At 32.4% G+C, this 20,263-nt stretch overlaps 1 protein-coding gene across 1 annotated transcript; it reads left to right on the forward strand.

The window, feature by feature from the left end:
* Nucleotides 1–12,286: 12,286 nt before the first annotated feature.
* LOC120085493 (uncharacterized protein At4g13230) lies at nt 12,287–15,094 on the forward strand. Its single transcript, XM_039041496.1, has 3 exons — nt 12,287–12,400; nt 13,462–13,575; nt 14,879–15,094. The coding sequence occupies exons 1-3, from the start codon at nt 12,287–12,289 to the stop codon at nt 15,092–15,094; spliced, it is 444 nt and encodes a 147-aa protein (XP_038897424.1).
* The last annotated feature ends 5,169 nt before the right edge of the window (nt 15,095–20,263 follow it).

Consider the following 20,263-nt stretch of genomic DNA (forward strand, 5'->3'; position numbering starts at 1 on the left):
TGACTATTTATTCAAATCTGATCCATTCTTATGTCTCCAAATAAAGTTCAAGTACTCATGTAATTGTCATGGATCTTTTAGATTATTTGATTTATTTCTGAAATGAAATAAGCAATTCATATATTCAATAACAATTTTATCGATTTACAGAATGAGTTTATTGTTTACAAACCATGAGTTTTAGGACATAAAACCAAACAAACTCCCACTTGAACTAAAACTTCAGTGGTAACATATATATGAATACATTGAGCTTTTTAGTTTACAGAGAAATATAATAAACTAGGGCATCACATACCCATGGTTTGCCTTTAGGTATCACATATCCATCCTTGGGTATCACATACCCATGGGTTTTTCTTCCACTTGCCCTAGGTTATACAACTCATAGTCCTAGTCTCACTAGGTGATCCTTAAACACTTTAGCCAAAAGGATCGCTGTAAACATATTAGTATACAGTGGACTTCGATTCAAAACAATATAGGGAATGCATCTTATTTCCACAACTTCTTGTTTCTCGATACTATCACTAAGACCTAATGACTTGAGTTTCCACTAAACCCAAATTATAGCTAGGCTATCATACATTCCTTCCACTAAATCAAGGTACCCTCAACTCTTTCAGTAAGATACATCTGACCTGTCCAAACAACTTTTGTTACAGTGTAAGCTTTAATCAATAACTCTTATTGATATACACTTTTCTTTTTATGGACACTAAGTAATACATGGTGATCTCGTACATTTTTCTAGAAAAAAATATAACATTTGTCAACATAAATACTTGATTTAGTTTACCTATAGATAGGCATGTCATCTGAACGATATTCCAATACTTAAGGGTTCGACACTAGCACATGTGCCGATCTATTTCAGATTTTGGAACTATGTAAACAACTTTTACATATCATAAACAACTTTTATGAGCTCTCCATATCTCATATGGAGTTTCAGAAACACCTTAAAATGGAATGATGTTCAAAACGATTAAGGCAACTAGATGAAAAGAATTGTCACTAGAGTTCACGTTCTATCAAAATAGCCTTGAAAATCTCTTATTCTCTATACTCTCTACTTCGATCTAATCAAAGTGTTTTGCTTATTTTACCTAACAAGTTTTATACACCTTGAACCTTTCAAGTGCTCTAAACTTACAACTTAGGTAAATACAAATGTACTTTAGAATAACTACTGAAATATTCATACCCTTTCTTATGCTTTAACATTCACCAGACCATAAAGATCTGAATGTATAAGCTTTTAAGGGTTCTTTGGTTTTTTTGATTATCTTATCTTACACATAGAGTTAAAAGATTTGTCTTCTAACTTATTTAGATGACCACTTTTAACCTTCTTAATCTCATTAAGACATGATGTGACAATAATCTTAATTGCCAAAGATAAATACTAGATATTTGAAATGGCCTTGAACTTTGGTTGGTTTTAACAGAAGTTTCTTTATAGTAGGACAAATATTAAATGTAACTTTTTCTAATGAACATTTCATTTATAACAAAAGATTATATACAACATGTCCTTTACAAAAGATAAAATAACTTTTATTACATTAATAATAGTAACCGGATTCATCTTTTGTTAGCAACTCCAAAATCTCTTACTGGTCTTTCTGAGATATTCTCCCATGTTCAAAACCTGGAGCATTAAATCATTTCCAAGCAACCTAGGAACTAATTTCCTTGTTTTTATTTCTCCACTTTTTTCTCTGCAAGGTACTGTGGGCAGTTTCTCTTATAGTGTTCATCCTCGCTTCAGCTTTGGCCTTGCCTTTGCGGCAAGTAGAAGTTTTCTTTTTCCCTTTCCCCTTGTTCTTCTTCTAGGGAATACTTTTATTCTTAGAAGAAGAAGCAACATCAGGCTCTTTATAGGACGATCCTCTTTTCTCAGCAGTGACAACATTTACCTCTATTTCTTATCCTTTTGTTCTCAAAATGCACTGGAAAGCCTACAACTCATTGAAAAGTGTAGTCATGTTGTATTCTATCTTGTTCATTAACACATTAGTGTGAAATTGCAAAAGGCTCTTTGGAAGAGACTGTAGAATAAAAATGACTTAACTCCTCTCATCTAAGACAACTTTGTTTACCTCTACCACATTGAAATGGACCATCATTTAGGACATGTTCTTTAACATATGTCTCTCCTTTCATTCGACAATTGTAAACATATTTGATAGCATCATGCCTCAGGGAGATGGATGATTGTCCAAAATCTCTTTGGCAATTTACATGCTTTAAATCATATTTATATATTAATCGATTCTCTAATTACGTTTAATTCCAAAATTAAATGTATAATTATATCACATATAATTACTAGTTACCTTAATTCGATTTTAAACGTTTCAAATCAACTTATCACGCTATTCTAAGGCTAATTCCATTTGTGAGCTAGTAGGGGGGCCTAACGGACCTACAGATCAAGGGCTCCAATAATCTGGGATTAATTGGCTAAGCTCTTGACACCGAATTAATCCCCATTCATTAACTCCCAATAGTTGCACTCCCCTTATTGTAGATATATTGTCTCCATTCGATATAACCATAATTAGTAAGTTAACCCTTCACATGTTGTTCGTAATAACCGTTGGGTCAAAAGGTTGTTTTACCTCAGAGATTACCTTTTGTTTCTTAAGTCCTATTGATCCTCTAATGAAGAATTGGTTTGTGATTCGATTATCAAACCGAGTCTTTCTCGGGCCAATGAGAGGGTGTGGCCCTTGTTCAAGATCCAAAGTCAGCACTTAAGAAAACAACCTCTCTACTATCCCTAAAAATAGGTAGGAGTGAATTTCGTCTTGCACCCTATGTCCCCAACTTTCTACCTGGTCTTACCCCTGAAATGAGAGGAGCCGATGCTGTTGAACCAGCCTTCACCCACGAAAATCTAAGGATAATTCTGAATAAATAGGAGTTCATAGTTAGCTCAGGATTAAGATCAAGTTACCTAGGTTATCGTTTTGAAATGGTCAGTCTTAAATAGTAAACAACGTTATAAAGTAAGAATGACTTATTTCTTGGTCCAATCTTATGTAAATTCATTGCACATAACGCCCTCACTCCTCATGTCACCAGACGAATGAATCAGGATCACTTCGTTTGTAGCACTTTACAACTCCTTGTAACAACTACAGAGTTAGCCGCATCCAATAGTGTTACCAGAATAAGGCCCAACCTTATTCATATATTATAGATTATTTTAACTATTTACTCAAACCCGATCTACTCTTATGTCTCCATATAAAGTTTAAGTACTCATGTAATAGTCATTGATCTTTTAGTTTATTGGATTTATTTATAAAATGAAATAAGCAATTCATATATTCAATAACAACTCTATCGATTTACTTAATGAGTTTATTATTTAAAAACCACGAGTTTTAGAACATTAAATCCAACATGAAGTTGTTGCTGGAATTATATGTTAAGTTCTAGTAGATTATAAATTTATAATCAGGTGTAACAGTTGCTAAGGATACAGGTTTTCGAGTGTATGCTGGGCAATATTTTTCATAAGAGGGCTAGCAATTGTTGTCTTCACATCCCTTCTCGGACTAAGAGGGTACTCAAAGCACCTTCGTTGAGGATTGACTATGTTGTATGCGTCAACGCATAACATTACTGGGTCAACTGCTTTCTTGTTCTTTATATGCAACTGCTTGCTTATTCATCCACAACATCATTCCAACTTCAGTTTTCCACATTCCTTAATTTTAATTCCATCACTCATAAAAACTAAACTCACTTAAATTAAATTGCTCCAAAACATCTTAACTTTTACTTACCTTAGAATTTTAACATTATTTCCTTTGGAATAGATCAGAAATGCCTTAAATTATCCTTTAACTGGACAGAAATTCAACTTTCAAAATCTTCAGATGGCAGCAACACTCCCTCACTTAGGCGTTAGAAAACATTTGGAAAAACAGTCTCCTTCGTTGCTAAACCTATTTATACTTGGACTTGCATGAAGGGTTTGCTTAATTAATTGCCACCTGGCATGCTTATCCCTTCATTGATGTTTACAAGGCTGCCACCTGGCTTACTTACTCGTTAATTAAGTTGAATTCCTCAGCTTAAACTTCATTGCATAGCCTTGTGACCACCCAAACCTTCTCCCTTCAATGCATGATTCTTCTGTCGCATCATTTGTCAGCTTAGCCCTCAACAATGGCATACAAGGTTAGTCACATAAATCTTTCATACCACTTATTGTCCTAGCCACAACGTCCCCCTTCTTGGACCTCTAGCCGCATCATTCAACTAGACTGGTCATATGGCGCCTCATAGTTCCAATGCATGGAACCCTCTACTTTCCTTAAGTGTTAACTTGTTCCTACTTCACCCGAGAACTCAACATTCCACGCTTAACATATTTTCTTGCCCTTTTTCGACTTGCCATTGACATTTTCAACTCTCTATGTGTCAACTATGTTCACAACCTGAATGCATATACTCGTAACACTTAGAAATTTTTCTTCTCTTACATTTCAGAAATATCATTAAATGTAACATACTTAGCTTAATTTTCCAGGTTAATATACATCTTTAACACATAATTAAGAGAACTTAAACTTAATTAATTAGTACTAAGTTCAAGGTTTACAGAATGTCTTCTCTCTAGGTCAGAAATCTCCTCCTCTATGTTCAAAGTCGTCTCAGTAATCATATTGTCAAAATTTGGCACAAAATCCATGCCTAAATTATCAAATTTCTCCAATAAGAAAAGCAACGTCGCAACGCTTTCATAGAAACATGGCAACGTTGGTCTAATTTTGTTAAAGCGTTGCAACGCTTAAGCTTAGTGTTATAATGTTGCACCATTTTATGCAGCTACTACCTTTTTGCATCAAATCTCGCTTCATGTCATAGCATTGCAACGCTCCTCTGTCTTTTGATACATTGTATTTTCCCTCTCTTTTAAGCCTAATTTGGTCTTTTTTTCCGCTTGTTTTAAGTATAATTCACTTCTCGATCATAAATCCTGGAAATCACTAGCAACACATCAAATCCGATAAAAACATATTAAAAACAATCCTAATTCTAAGGCAACTAATGCACATTTTGTGTGCGTCTTAAGTACCTAAGTCTTTAAACTGTATTGCTTCATCAAATTTGAAGGTTCATGACTTAACAAGATTTCATCACAACTTAAGGCATAAGTCGATTCTTTCTTCTATTCTATTGCACAACATGTTTCATCATATCTTACTATTGGTCTAACAACTCTTTCTTTGTCTATCCTTGGCTAATTGGTAGTCAGTCAAACTAGATTCTAATTAATAAGTACTTATAGACTCAAGTTGTTCAACATATAGTTCACCAGTCAATTGATTATCAACCTTTATAACATCAGGATTGGAAACAGATTGCACTCGTGAACATCCAGTAGTTTGTGTGTCTTCCAACTAAATCTCGAAAGAGTTTAAAGACTTATTGTCAATAAATTTCTTAAAACGCACACTACTTGACAACTCCTCCAAGACATATCCAATTTATCAAAATTTACAGCTCTACTAATAATACATCAATCTTTACCTAGTTATAGAAGCCATAATTTATAACTCTCTACATCAAATAGATAACCAAGAAAGATACAATTCTTTGCACATGTCTTTAGCTTGTCTTTTCTAATATGTGCATATGCAACACAATTTTCAAATGACTAATATTTGGAGGCTCTCGTGACCAAACTTCTTGAGGATTTTTCATATTCAAGGCAACTGAAGGACTCTTATTTATAAGATATGTTGTTCTCAAAAAATTTTCAACATAAAACATCGTAGTAAGTTTTGCATTTGCTAGCATACATCTCACCCTCTCGAGTAAATTCTTATTGAAATATTCGGCCAAACTATTCTATTGTGGTGTGCAAAGAATTGTGTGATTATGCTTAATGTCAAATTCTTTACGTAGATTTACAAAACTAACATTCACATATTCTATATCGTTATCTATTCTCAAACCTTAATTCTTCTCCTACTTTGATTTTCAAAAAGAATTTTTCAATATTTAAACATTTCAAATGCATCACTTTTGTTCTCCAGTAAACACCCACAACTTCCTTAAGAAATCATCCAGGATACTCATAAAGTATTTTGCTCCTCTAAGGGGTTGTTACCCTAGTTCGTCCCTACAAATCTAAATGGACATAATCTAATATCCCTTTGGATAACTTTGTGCTTTTTGAAAATTTCACTCTTTGTAGATTTTGTAAGAGTATAATGCTCACAAAAAGGTAATTCTAAAGGCTTGAATGTACCAAACAACCTTTGCTTGTGTAATTCACTTCAGCCTCTTTGAGAGACGTGAGCTAATCTATTGTCCCTAAGGACAGTTTCTATAACACCTTGTCCTAAAAAAACATTTCAACAATGAGCTACAACTAAGCTTCCATTCAAAAGGTACAAGTTGTTTCTAAGTGTACCTTTCATTTCTGAAAGCAAAACTTTATAAATTGAAGTATACATCCCCTGATTTGAAACTAAAACCTTCCTTATCAAGTTGTCCAAGTGAAACTAAATTTCTCTTTAAATTAGCAACGAACCAAACATCATATAAGAACTTCTTCATTCCATCATAAAGTTTAAACTTGACAAATCCTAATATCCTTTACAAGACAATGTTGATTATTTCCCATCAAAAGACTTTTGTTCCAACCGTTAAAAACTTTAATATGTATCAAACGTACTTAAAATTTTAGTGAAGAAAATTTTGAACATCCTAGATACGACAGATTATGTGCATTAACCATTAAAGTCTCAAATTACGTTTGAATAATCTCCTTCTTGGGCATTAGTAGGTACTTCATTTTCAATATCTTCTTCAGTTAACTACTTCAGCAGCTTAGACTTAGCTTGTAGATCATTTAGAATATCAACATCTCATTCTCTTCATTGACTTCATGAAACTCTATATGACATAATTCATCATTGTGTATTTAATGAGTTGTCTGCTCAAATTCCCTCGATAAAGTAACTGATTTTCCATAATAGACTCATTTACTATACAGGGCAGACATTCTATATATGAATATATTTCATTTTACCCTGCCTAATGATTCCCACATTGTATTCATGCAAATTTTGTATGGACATCTTGTTTTTCTTGATTTATTAACATGAAACTTTATTACTCCAAGGAATCGGGCCACTCATTCCATACAATTCGTTTGATAGCTCTCAAAAAGAGCTATAATTCTTAGCTTAAGTTAGGCTTTTTAATGGATTTTACATGTTAATTAACCTATTTTGTACTATTGAGCATTGAAAAGGTAGAACCGAGCATTTGGGGTCAAATGGGGCTAATTTGAAGCAATTTGGAGGTAATTTGAGCATCCAAACTTCAAAAGTTGAGAAATGGAAAAAAAATATCCCTGATCGGAGCGCCGCAACCCTCACTCGACGCTATAATGCAACGCTATAAGGCGGTAGGCTCGTATATAGGCCAGCATCGCAACGATACCCTTAGTGTTGCAATGCACAAAAATAAACAGAATGCTAGTGCATTTGACACGCACTCGCTGCAAGCAAGTGTCACACACAGTGTCACACTTCTGCCCCAATGCTTGAGGATTGGATCGACAAGAGCATCGCAACGCGCTTGCTAGCATTGCAACGCTATGCCTAATGTATAAATTTGTTCTATCCGAATTAGGTAAAAAAATAAAAGGAGATGAGGAGGCTGTTTTTCATGGAGGCCCAGGTGGAGCTTGAATTTCCTTCTTCTCATTTCATATTTTGGCATTTTAGCTTAGGTTTTACATTCTTATTTTGGATTGTAATTGATTGACCGGATCTTTATCTCAAAGTTGTCAATGAATATTTTAGGTAATTCCTATCTAGTTTCTTTGAGCAAAGAGTTCCCATGTTCAATTTCTTGAGATTTCCTTGATTAAATTTGATATCCTCAACTCTAGGCTTTCTTTGAACATTGATGTAATTTAGATTTGTATTTATGTGTTGGGCTGAGGACCCTATCATAGTTTTATATCTCTGCTAGTTAATTTTGAGCTCGTGCGTTTCCTTGTGTTTGTCTATGCTTGAATTTACCCCGGTAGCATAAGATTGAATGTGAATGCTTAGATTTATAGGCTAGATGATAACGGGCAGAAATGCACGTTATTACAGCGCAAAGTTATAAAACAATGCAGGATTGCAAAGGTAAAAATATACAATATTGCGTCCAAAAGCATTATGTTCATAACATTGCGATCGCATGCGTCCAACTCATTAAAACAGCTAACTTATGTAATTTGTGCAGAAAATGCGTTGGAGCATGGCGGAAATGCGATCTGAAGAAATTAAAGTTCGAGCACATTAAGAGATTGCAACTGCAAGGCTATGCGATCATATGTGCTTGCAAAAATCTGCTCAAGAAGGTGGCTGCATAAAGCCGGCGCATCAAGTTGAAAGCTTAATAAATCACGATAGGACAAAAAGCCGATGACGGTCGACTCCGAATTAAGTTGACAAACCGTTAACGACACTGTAACAAGTACACTCAACTTTTCGGTGACAAATATTTGGTGCATCAGATTGAGAATTAATGTCATCCCATCAGTGCAATCATATGAGAGAAAAAACTCTTCACCCTGAATCTCTATAAATACCGAAGGCCACCTTCATTGAAGAAGTTCGCCCAATTTAGAAAGTTCACCATATAGACGATAGTTAGCCTTGTTCTTAGTTTTCTTATACTTAGAAAACGGAAGCGAAAAAAGGTAGAAGACGCCAGAAGATCGTCCTGGTCAGCTCGAGAGAGCGCCAGGGAGCGTGGAAAACAGAGAGAGGGCTGACGCTTGCGAGAACAAGAATATCTTTTGAGTAGAGTAGAGAAGAATAGTGTAAAAGCCTTGGGGAAGCAAGAAATTGCTACTAGGCTCTTTATCTTTATTCCACATTGCTATTCTCTACTTCGATTTCATATATAGAATAGAACTTGCATTTCTACATATGTTCACTCTCTTTATAATACGCATGAGTAGCTAAAACTGTCGAATGGGTTGAGAAGTACTTAGCTAACATGACCTAGGATCTTCATTGCATTCAATCATCTTGTTTTATATTGCGTCCATCACCCCTTTTGAGTTATTCGAGAGAGAGTCTAAAGAAAGAACCAAAGACTTGAGAGAGCTAGGTTAGAATCTAAACTTGAAAAAGCAAGATTAGATCTACATAAGCAAGAGATACAGACTTAGAGATAAGCTCTATTTGCCAACATGCATCGCATGCACCCTAGAGATAGGTTATGGTAGTATGTGGTCGCCTTGTGTATGTGTGTGTCATTTGTCATCGCATAGACAAAAATAGAGGCTTAGATATAAGTCCTATAGACATCATCGCATACATCGCATGCGTTCTAAAACTAAAAGCCGTAGCATTTGCATTGAGAGATGACTTTATGTTGTATGTAGGTAGCATGATCACATAACATGAACGCAATCCTAGGAAGTGTTAGCTAAATCCCTTCTCAACCCGTTCCCCGCATACTCATCGCATCTTTCGTATTATAACTCTTTTCTCAACTCCGCCGCATAGACTTTATACTTTAAATAACAATCCAACTAACACATTGATTTATTTGTTACCGCAAAGTAGTCAAAAAATTACCATCGAATACTATTTCCTTAGTCCATGTGTTAGACCCCTGGGCTTACCAGGCAACTCAGTAGGATTTACACTTGAATCTTACTAAGAAAACTTGCATGCACAACGCATTTTCCACCATCACATTCCTTACCATTATTTCATCGCATAACAACATGCATCACTACACAAGAATCTTAGTAATACATGTTCAACCTAGGTTCAAAGAACAAATTGATTGATTGAATTAGGTTGTCCAATCAATTAGTCTACACAATTGAATCCACAATCTTCATGCATATGAATTTTAATTCTATATGGACACTATCGAACCTGATAGAATTAAGGGCATATAGTTTTATCAGAGAATGTCTCTACAATCTTAATTAATAATTAGGACGCTTAATTCATTCAATTTTAATTAGTTTTTCACCTTTGTAGAGACTAGTTAAGTCAAATTGATTTAGTAGTTGTGCATGCCTAGAATGGATGTTTGTTTAATTATTTAATTCCACAATAGAAGTTGCATAGGATTCTCTCACTTACTCTAGAAATTAGATAGATCCTTATCCTAGATTACATTTTTTTATGTTTCACCTGTTGTACTCTTTCCACACCAAAACCCTCCGTTTACCGCTCTTGTTAGGTATTTGACTTAACGAAATAAATCGCGCTTCCCTGTGGATCGACCCATACTTACCACTGTTGCCATTTTTTTGTAATGATAGGAGTAGTTCGATAATTTATAAATATTTGTTGTTTCAGGTTGAAGTTGAATTAACGACATTGATTTTCGATACCAAACAAAATGGCGTCATTTCTAGGGAAGCCATTTATGTTTTATTAGTTGAATTTCTAATTAAAGAATCTTTTGCTTTTTATTTTTATTTTTCGTTTTTGTGTCAGTGTTCTAAGCATGGCAGGATATCATCAACAAGAATGTGGGCAATCAAATGGAGTATCTCGACCTAGTGATGAGGTTCGTGACCTTCGATGTCAACTTTTTTTGTTAACTTCTTTGGTTAGTCAATTGATTGCAGGTAAACCACAATAGGTGCAAGCATGTAGGATTGGCCACCTTGAGCAAGCATACCCAATTTTGCAGTGGAGCCCTATGCCACGAGATTACTCCATGGAAGGCTATCATAGTTATATGGGTGACAATTTCTATATGCCTAGATGAGAGGAGTCTTATGGCTATGGAAATCTAGGATAAAACGAGTGCCATTATGATCCACACCCTGCGACATCAACATGTCGATGCAAGCTCACATCACCAACTTAAGTATGTCATTAGAAGATGTGATGAGACAGCTTACTAACAACAATCTTTTTTCTTTTAGTAGGAGATCTGCAACCTCCAGTGGGAGAGCTTTAGTTTTCAGACAGAGGTTGGAATTGATCTTCATATTTTGAGAGACTTGGTCACTCAATCTTCTGGTTCAATTGAGAGAGGAAACGAATCCCTGCTACTCACATCCTATGACACTACCAAGATGTGCAGCAATGAGGTAACCTATGTCGACATTGAGGATGAGTTCGAAGATAGCATGTCATGTTTAGAGCTAGTTTGTGAGAACGATGAAGAATCTGAGCCTAAAACCATCAATTGCACGGTGATGGAGTTAGAGATCGAAAGACCTCGCTCAATTCTGCCCTCTAGTATATCGTTTATTTTTTAGTTTTGTTCTTCTTGTTCTCAAGAGTCTATTGAGTCTTTTCTTTGTTTTGCTATATCATGTAAATATTTTTAACAGTTTTATCATTTGAAATAATTTCCCTTTAAATTTAAAATTTGATTATTTATTGCGAAAGATAATGAATATGTTTAAATTGAATATTTAAATCTAGATTATATATGTGAATAATTTGATTTATATTTATTTCTTTTTACTAAAAAATTTAATTAGCTTTTTTAGGCCAAAATTTGAGTAACTTATCTTGTAAAACTAACCATAATAACCAATTTAATGATAAGGTTAATTATTTAATTACAATTTGCTCATATAAGTGATTTAAATTAATTGACTTTTTACAAAAAAAAAAAAATAAATAATAGGAAAAAATTCCCCGTGGAGAACTCGATCCCCGTGGAAAATTTCACGGGGATGGAAAATGGCATCTTTGGCCCCACTCCATCCCCAAGACATCTCTAGATGGGTATATATCAATTATGTACGCACAAATTCTAAGCCCACATCAATTTCGTATAACTCGGTGCCGTTGGATTTGCATCAACTTCATACCTTCAAAGACTATGGAAAGGAAAGGACGATACATATTTTTGAATTTGTAATTTCATGTGACATACAAACAAAGTTTTGTAATAATTACAAAAAAGAGTCATACTAGGTTAATATATCTCCAATAACAATTAAATTGGCAAATCAAAAGACATCATCATATATAAACTTGAATTAAAATGAAATGGATATCATGAATTTCAACGAAATGAAACCACATGAACTATTCTTAAGCCTGATTTCAACCACAGCCATGGAGAAGAATCCGGCATGGGCTTCCACACATTCACTCGCAATATGACTTTTTTTCATGTCTTTTTTGTACTATAAATAGCTTCAATAATTCAAAGCCTTAGAACCAAATTCATCACCTGAGATCTGATTAGAACTTTAAAAATTTGAAAAAACTAAAAAGAAAAAAGTTTATTAGATTGAATAATGGCAAGCTTCTTGGCCCCATCAGCAACTCTTCCAAAGCTTCATCGTGCTAGATCTATTCATGTACGTACCCCATGGAGTTCCAAAGTTTTTGTCTCTGTTAGACCAAAACATGTTAGTTTTCTTATCTCTCTCAAACATAACTACTTATTTCTTTTGTCTGTTTTTACATTTTGGACTCGCTTCAAATTGTTAAAATGTTGATATAATTAAATTTATTGTATCTCATTAACATATGTTTTGGTTAATCCGTGATTTAATATGGTATTAGAGACGTAGGTCATGTGTTCAAACTCATGTATTCATTTAATCCGCGTTCCAAAAGTGAAGAGGAGTATTAAAGTGGTGATATTATTTAAATTTATAATATTTTATTATTTAAGTTTTTTTTGGTGAATTGATGATTTAACAAAATATATTGCATATTTTTTTTGTAAGGAAAAGAAAAGGCTAGAGTGGTTTTTAATTATAAGTTTGATTATCCTTTGCATAGGTTTTTTTTTTTTTTTTAACCACTCATGCATGAAGAAAAATTATTTGGAAAGGCCACTAGAAGAGTAGGTTTACCCTTGAGAGATAATATAAAAAAATATCTCTAATATTAAGTGGTTGCTTTGTAACATACACATTTTCGAATGGACAATAATTAGGTACAATCTAAGTTACACTTAATCATTTGCTTCATTTTCTTCATACTAAATTTTTTTAAAAAAATAGATTTTTTTTTAAAAAAAATTGTCACATGACATATTAGAACAGCACAAAATTAAAATAAATATAGGCTAGATTGCACCCAAATTTTTTTCTTCTCAAATTCAGATCTATCAGTTATGATGAGACCTTCGCAATCCAAAAATGTTAAGTTAAATGAGCAAGTAATTATGACAAATTAGGTTACCAACAAGGTTGAGGAGCCAAAAAACCATAATGCTAATTATTATTATTAGAATTTAGTTTCATTAATATTACTATTATTTTAGGTCATCATAAACTTTATGTTATAACTTCAAGATGGTCAAATATAAGTAATATTTGGAAGCTCTATTTGACCATAATCATTTAATATTGACTAGTCAAAATATATTAATTCACACTTTAATCAGTATATAGGGTTTGAATCCCTAAGCACTTGAAACAAATTTATAATAGATTTGATTGAAAATGGAAATGTATAGGAAAGTTCAAAGGTTGCTGCTGCTGCAGCTGATGGAGCTGCTCAAGTTGTGAAGAGAGCCACTGAGAAGGCTGCTGAAGATGTCAAAGATAAGGCTGTGTCTGCCGCCGACGAGGTTAATTATTTTCAATAACACACACTAACTTTTATAATATTTATCACGTTTTATTCCAAATTTTACAAAACTAAAGGAAACTTATTTATAAATATAACAAAATATAAGATTTCGATAAATATTTATCACAATCTACCGATATCTATCACTATAAGTGATAGATTCTATTGTAGTCTATCGCGTTCTATCACTGATACACAGTGACATTTTGCTATATTTAAATAGATTTTCTAATGCTTTTACATATATGTTCAGTGTCTTTATTGGTCAATTACTTTTTTTTGTTACGAAATAAAAGAAATAATTTATTTTTTATCCTTTCGAATTTGTAATCAATTATAGTCCGTGAATTTTAGCATGTAAAAGGTTAATCATTCTATTAGGCAACTTTTTACCATTTAAAATAAACCCTAAAGATTTGTATCAAAATTGATTATCGAATTTAATTATAATAATGACTAAGGATTTTATAGTTTAGAAACAAGTTTGGTTTCTAACCAGTGTATCAGGTAAGAAATTTTATTAAATCTTAGTAATAATTTCCACGACAGGACCAACTGAAGCAAAATTTTGAATACATAGACTAAGGTCTTATTTAGTAACCATTTTATTTTTTATTTTTTATTTTTTATAATTAAATCTTAAATACCATTTCCATTTATTGGTTTCTACTTTTTCTTGTCTAAATCGTAGGAGTGTTTTCAATATCAAAGCCAAATTTGGCAAACAAGAAAAAAATAGTTTTCGAGACTTGGTTTTGTTTTCTAAAATGTTTAAATAAAAAATATGAAAACAATGAGTAAGAAATTGTGAGAAAACAAAAATAATTTTAAAAAACAAAAACCTAAGACTCCGTTTGATAACCATTTGGGTTTTTGTTTTTATTTTAAAAATTAAGCCTATTTCATTTACATTTCTTACAATGATTTACATCTTTCTTAAGTCCAATGGTCGAATTCTTAGCCAAATTCCAAAAACAAAAACAACTTTTTGAAAGATACTTTTTTTTAGTTCTCAATTTTTTACTTGGTTTTTTATACCATTAGTGAAGGTAGATAACAAAGAAGAATCTTGGAGATAGAAGTGAGTCCATAGGCTTAATTTTCAAAAACAAAATGGTTACTAAATGGGGCCTAAATAATTATCAATCAAGATTGAAATTATTATCTGGACATTTTTTTCGAAATGAAAATGATAGAGTTGAATTTAGAGAAGTTACTATATAGAAATTATTTTTAACATAGACATATATATTTAACTTTGATGATGGTTAAATGTTTGAGAGTGGAAAATGAAATTATAGGTGACTCAAAAAACAAAAGAAGTGGCAGGGAAGGTATCTGAAACAGCACAAGATTTGGCTGGGAAGGCAAAGCAAACAGTTCAAGATGCATGGGGATCAGTGAAGGATACAACACAAAACATCAAAGAGAAAGTGGTTGGCAAAGCTGAAGAATCCAAAGAAGCCATTAAAGACACTGCAGACAATCTCAAAAAGAATATCAAGACAAACTGTTGATTTTTATTTTATTATGTTTTCCATAATGCTTCATTTTTCTCCCCATTTCATGGAAAATGGGAATTTTTGTATTAGGGGTATGGTTTTTTGTTCTTCATTCTTCACCATATTTCAACATTAGTCTATTAATTGATATTTGAAATAAAAATGTCACTGTTTTCCTTTACATATATAATGTTGCTTATTTATTGCTTACAATAAAGTAATATATTTTTACTTGTAATTTTAAAGGGTATGAGGATTAAAAATAGATTATCAATCACGATGTATACTTGATTTTGTTATGAAACTATGTTATAAATTTTCTAATATTGTGCAATTTTATAGACTTTTTTTTTTTTTTTTTATAATTTTTTCTTTACCTTTTATACAAAATACGTCAGTGAAAAATATACGTGAGAAACAATAATATTGAAGATCTCACATTATTAAAAAGATGAGATACGATACATGAGTATTGATTTTTTTCATTTTAACTCATTGCATTCTATTCAATGTAGTATGTTTACTATTTTTTGTTATTTTACATTGTAACTCATTCTATTCGATGAAATGTTCCTATTTCTCTTTATTTATGAGCTAATTTTCTTAGGGGATTCAATCTTGTAGATACCATTAAGGATAACATAGTTAGTTAATGCGACCGCATTCCACCATTACCTCATCTTCTATTTCTCTTTGTTGAAACTTACTTTATCTTGTTAATTTGAATTGGACACTTAGGTTTATTTGTGTAGTTAAACACTGAGAAAGTTAAAAATAAATGTGGATATCACAAAAGAATACAAGACTAAGAGCTTAGACATAGGTTGTCATGTGACCTTAGACATAAGGCACATCGTATGTGTATAAGATATAATTAAGCATGGGTTGATGGAATCTAAGATCTAATTAGACATTGACATATAAAACTTATTACTTGACAACGAGGATAATTAAAAATAAGAGTAAATAGAAGAAGTTGGTCTGTTCATAGAAAGTAGGTTAATCGATTGCAATGCTACCGCATAGCGCTTAACGCAGTTATCCATATGTTGAAGCTTCACGTGTAGATCTAACCTATAGAACTAATTACTTGAAAACAAGGGTATCTGAAAATAAGAGTAAATAAAAGTTGGTCTACCTTCATAAAAGTAGGTTAATGTGATTTCCATGCCGCCGCATAGTGGTTAAGGTATTTTATCCATGGGTTGAAGCTTGACTTGTAATCCATATTTCTTTTTATTGTTTATATTTAGTAGTTAGGTTAAAATTGACGTTTGGTCCCTAAAGTTTCAGTAAAGTAACAATTTAGTTTATGAATTTTAGTTGGTATCGATTTAATCTGTGTACTTTCAAATATATAACAATTTAGTCTCTAAACATTAATAAATAACAACTTAGCATCTATATTTTGAAAATTGTAACTTAGTCCCTATTATGAAAAAAAAAAACTCTTTAAAATTAAGTGTTGAATTTTATTATGTAATGCCTAATTTTTATATTTTATAAAAAAAAAAATTGATTTTCTCCGATTAATTTAACGATCTACATGTATAAGAAATTTCATTAAATCATAAGAATACTTTTCACAATAAGGACAAATTCATTACAAATTGTTACTTATTAAAGTTCAAGGACTAAAAGTGATTTTTAACCTATTTATTATTTGTAAACTTAAAACCACTAATTTTTATTGGTTACCACTTGGTTTACATTAAAGAACTCTTTCTTAAAGAATTGAATTGTGCAAATAATCTGGTGAGAAAACGATACTTTGAATAGTTTTATATTACTACTTGTTGATAGTGTACGTCTACGTTAGAATATTCTAAAGCTTTTTTCATCTACACATTTTTATTTCAAATTTTTGAGCGGTTGTTGGAGAACTATTTTAATTCAATTTGTTTAGGCATTGTGATTCAATTGCAACCACAGTAATTTTATCCCAAGGAAATTCTAACATTCCAATCATGTTCACACTGTCTTTGCCACAAATCACTATTATAGAATTGGACTATAATATCGATTTAAAACTAACATTATAGGAATACAATGTCGATTTTGAAGATCGTGTTATAAAAGTTCTTCAATGTCGGTTGTTTTTAATGTCAATTTTAAACCGACATTATAGATGATCGAAATTTCAATATCAGTTATCTTCAATGTCAATTTTCAATCGACATTGAATATTATCTTCAATGTCAGTTTTCAACCAACATTGAACATCATCTTCAATGTCACTATCACCTACTTTTTTTCAATAATTATCCGATATTGAATGTTTGTCATCGTTTTGTTATTAAAAAAATAAAAAATATAAACTTTTTTTTCTTATGGATGTGCAAATCAATAATCTCTTTTTTGAAAGAAGAAAAACAATAATATTTGTCTTTTACTTGTATATGTAAAAATAATAAAAAAAAAATAAAAATAATAAAAATCTTAATTGTTTTTGTATATACAACTAACTTTCAACAAACACAAAAATTAACTAATTCACACCAAAGAAAGTGAAAAATTGTTTAACCAAATCCCATTGATCAATAGAGTTCTAAAATGGCAGATTTTTTTTTAAAATAATGTTATTTTAATATATATTGACAAAAATAGAGTAGGATTGAAAGTATTTTTAAAAATAGGTGTTTGCCGAAACTATTGACAAAATTAAAGTAGTGAAATTGTGTACGGGGTACACGATTGCCATGTGGCAAATTCGTGTATGGGATACATGAGTACCGTTTAATCCAAGAAACACCACGTCGGCTGACTAATTGACCGATCGCATGGAAACTCGTGGACCCGGTCCACGATTTATATTTATTTTTTTTAAAAAAAAAGTGTGTTGACTAATTTTTTTTTTAATTGGAGATGTACAACAATATTAAGACTTTACGAACCAGTCCACAAATTCCTTCATTATTAAACTTAATTATATATTTATTCTACAATGAAAACATAATTATCTTACACTCATATTAAAAAAAAATGTCATGATATTAAAGAAGATTTAAAATTAATTCATTAATTTACAATTTGAAAATGAAAGTTTACATGAAATTTAAAAATGACCTCTTGGTCCTTACCCCTCATGGGGTTGTCTTCATGTTCCTCTAAATTAGGTTCACCCTTTTGTCGCTGTCGTCTACAACGAATACGTCTTCGATCGATGTCAGCAATATTGAGTCATCTTGTTTTTTGAATAATACTTTCTATGTTGACCAATGTTTGCTGACACATTGAACCCAAGTCTGGTAAGTTGTTCTACACTGAATATTGTTGTACATCTCTGATAAAATTATTCTGAACAATAAAAAATAAATATTAAACAATATTCATATCATATATATGGAAAATGTGATTTTAAATCTCTAACCATGCAGTAATAGTAAGCGTCATTAGGTGTGATAAATCGCCTCGTTATTGAATTATACCAGGAAAAGTAATCATCTGATACAATTGGCTCATTTGTTAATTCTCCCTGTGCACAACGATCACATCGTCCATGCCAGTAGGATATATATTCCGCATGGATTCGACGGCAGTCTTGGTCATACTTACCTCTCAAATCGATCTGGTGTAATGCTGGGAGTGTCGCAGACTGAACTGTCTCAACACACGATCTGGATGATGTCACTCTACTATATGGAAGCATATAAGAGGGCTAACGGTCAACCAGATTTCTTCACTATCAGACAATAATCAGGTAAGGATGATCAAATCTGTTGTGTGTATGGCGTCCAAATAATCTAACAAAAAAAAAAGAAGATAAGTATACATCTAAAATGTTTTAAATATTCATTTATATATACATTTGCTACCTAATTATGCATCAGTCTGTCAAATATTTTTCGATACACGAGCAACATATTTGCTGACTGTTCAGAAGCAGCTAATACACCACTCCATCTAAAATTATAAAAAATACAATTAAATTATATTCCTACATAAAATGGTAACAAAGTAAATACATAAATTAAATAATATCTGACACTAAGAGGACGATGATCTGGATCTTATAACTGGACTTGTGTTACTATAATTGGAAATCTGTCATAAGCCCATACTTGTAGCAATACTAGTGGCCCCGCTATTTCCAACTTTTGTGTATTGGTAGCCCGACAAAGTTCTCTATACAACCATGCAAGACATGCACCACCCCACGAGTACATACTACGTGCTCGAAATCAGACAGTACCGGGAGAAACATGAGATGCACTAGAGTATTTGACTTGTCAGCAAACAAAAATCCTCCAATAAGCTACATGATGTATGCTCGTGCATACCTACGTACGCTGATGTCGTCGGCATTGGGAGGTAATTCTGGAAACTGGGACACCAACCAGGGGATACTCAATCTTGATCCTTTCAGATCATTTGGTAGAATGCCTAAGAGCTCTTCACAAAGGTTCTTTCAGTCATATTGTAGTGAACCTGTCAATGATTACCCATCCACTCGTAACCTAAATTGTATGGCAATATCCTGCAACGTGATCGTACATTCCCCACGAGGCAGGTGAAATGTGTGGGCTTCTGATCTCCAACGCTCAACTAGAGCAGTAATAAGGTGTCAATCAAGCCGATTTGTGCAACCTCAAAAAAACCTGTCTGCTCAACATAGGAAATAATGTGGTGATCAAATGGGATAGTATGTTGTGCAGACGCCTCCGTTCACCGAAAACTCAACACTACTGTGGAAGAACTATCCCATACTGATGCTAAACAATGCATATTTTGTTGGTATAATTGTATAGGATTAGAAGGACCAGACTCCATTACCTAAAAAGTTCAAATTACATTACATAATAAAATCCATCACATAAAAGATACATAAAAAGTACATAAAAAGATACAATTACATAAAATAAATTCATTACATGAAAAAAAACAATTACATAAAAAGTATAAGTACATAAAAAATATAATTACATAAAAAATACAAGTACATAAAATATACAATTACATAAAAAATACAAGTGAAAAAAAGATACACTTAATGACCCGAAGAGGAAGCACCTAATGGACGTTGTGGACAAGTACGTATGTTATGTCCTTCTCTCTTACAAAATTGTACATCGCAGTTTTTGGCTTGCTTCTCTCCAATTCATTTCATTATGAATGCGCGTACTTTTTGGCCGACCCTATTCTCTTAGTAACTCCGCATTTGGACGAACTTCTGTAAATAATAAT

Source organism: Benincasa hispida, chromosome 9 (genome assembly GCF_009727055.1).
Source record: "Benincasa hispida cultivar B227 chromosome 9, ASM972705v1, whole genome shotgun sequence".
Classification (NCBI taxonomy): Eukaryota; Viridiplantae; Streptophyta; class Magnoliopsida; order Cucurbitales; family Cucurbitaceae; genus Benincasa; species Benincasa hispida.

What these genes read in the sequence shown, in the direction of transcription:
- LOC120085493 (XM_039041496.1), top strand. Translation starts at nt 12,287, where the DNA reads ATGGCAAGCTTCTTGGCCCCATCAGCAACTCTTCCAAAGCTTCATCGT. An exon ending in TCTCTGTTAGACCAAAACAT is followed by an intron (nt 12,401 to 13,461) that starts GTTAGTTTTCTT and finishes GGAAATGTATAG; the next exon opens with GAAAGTTCAAAGGTTGCTGC. An exon ending in CTGTGTCTGCCGCCGACGAG is followed by an intron (nt 13,576 to 14,878) that starts GTTAATTATTTT and finishes ATGAAATTATAG; the next exon opens with GTGACTCAAAAAACAAAAGA.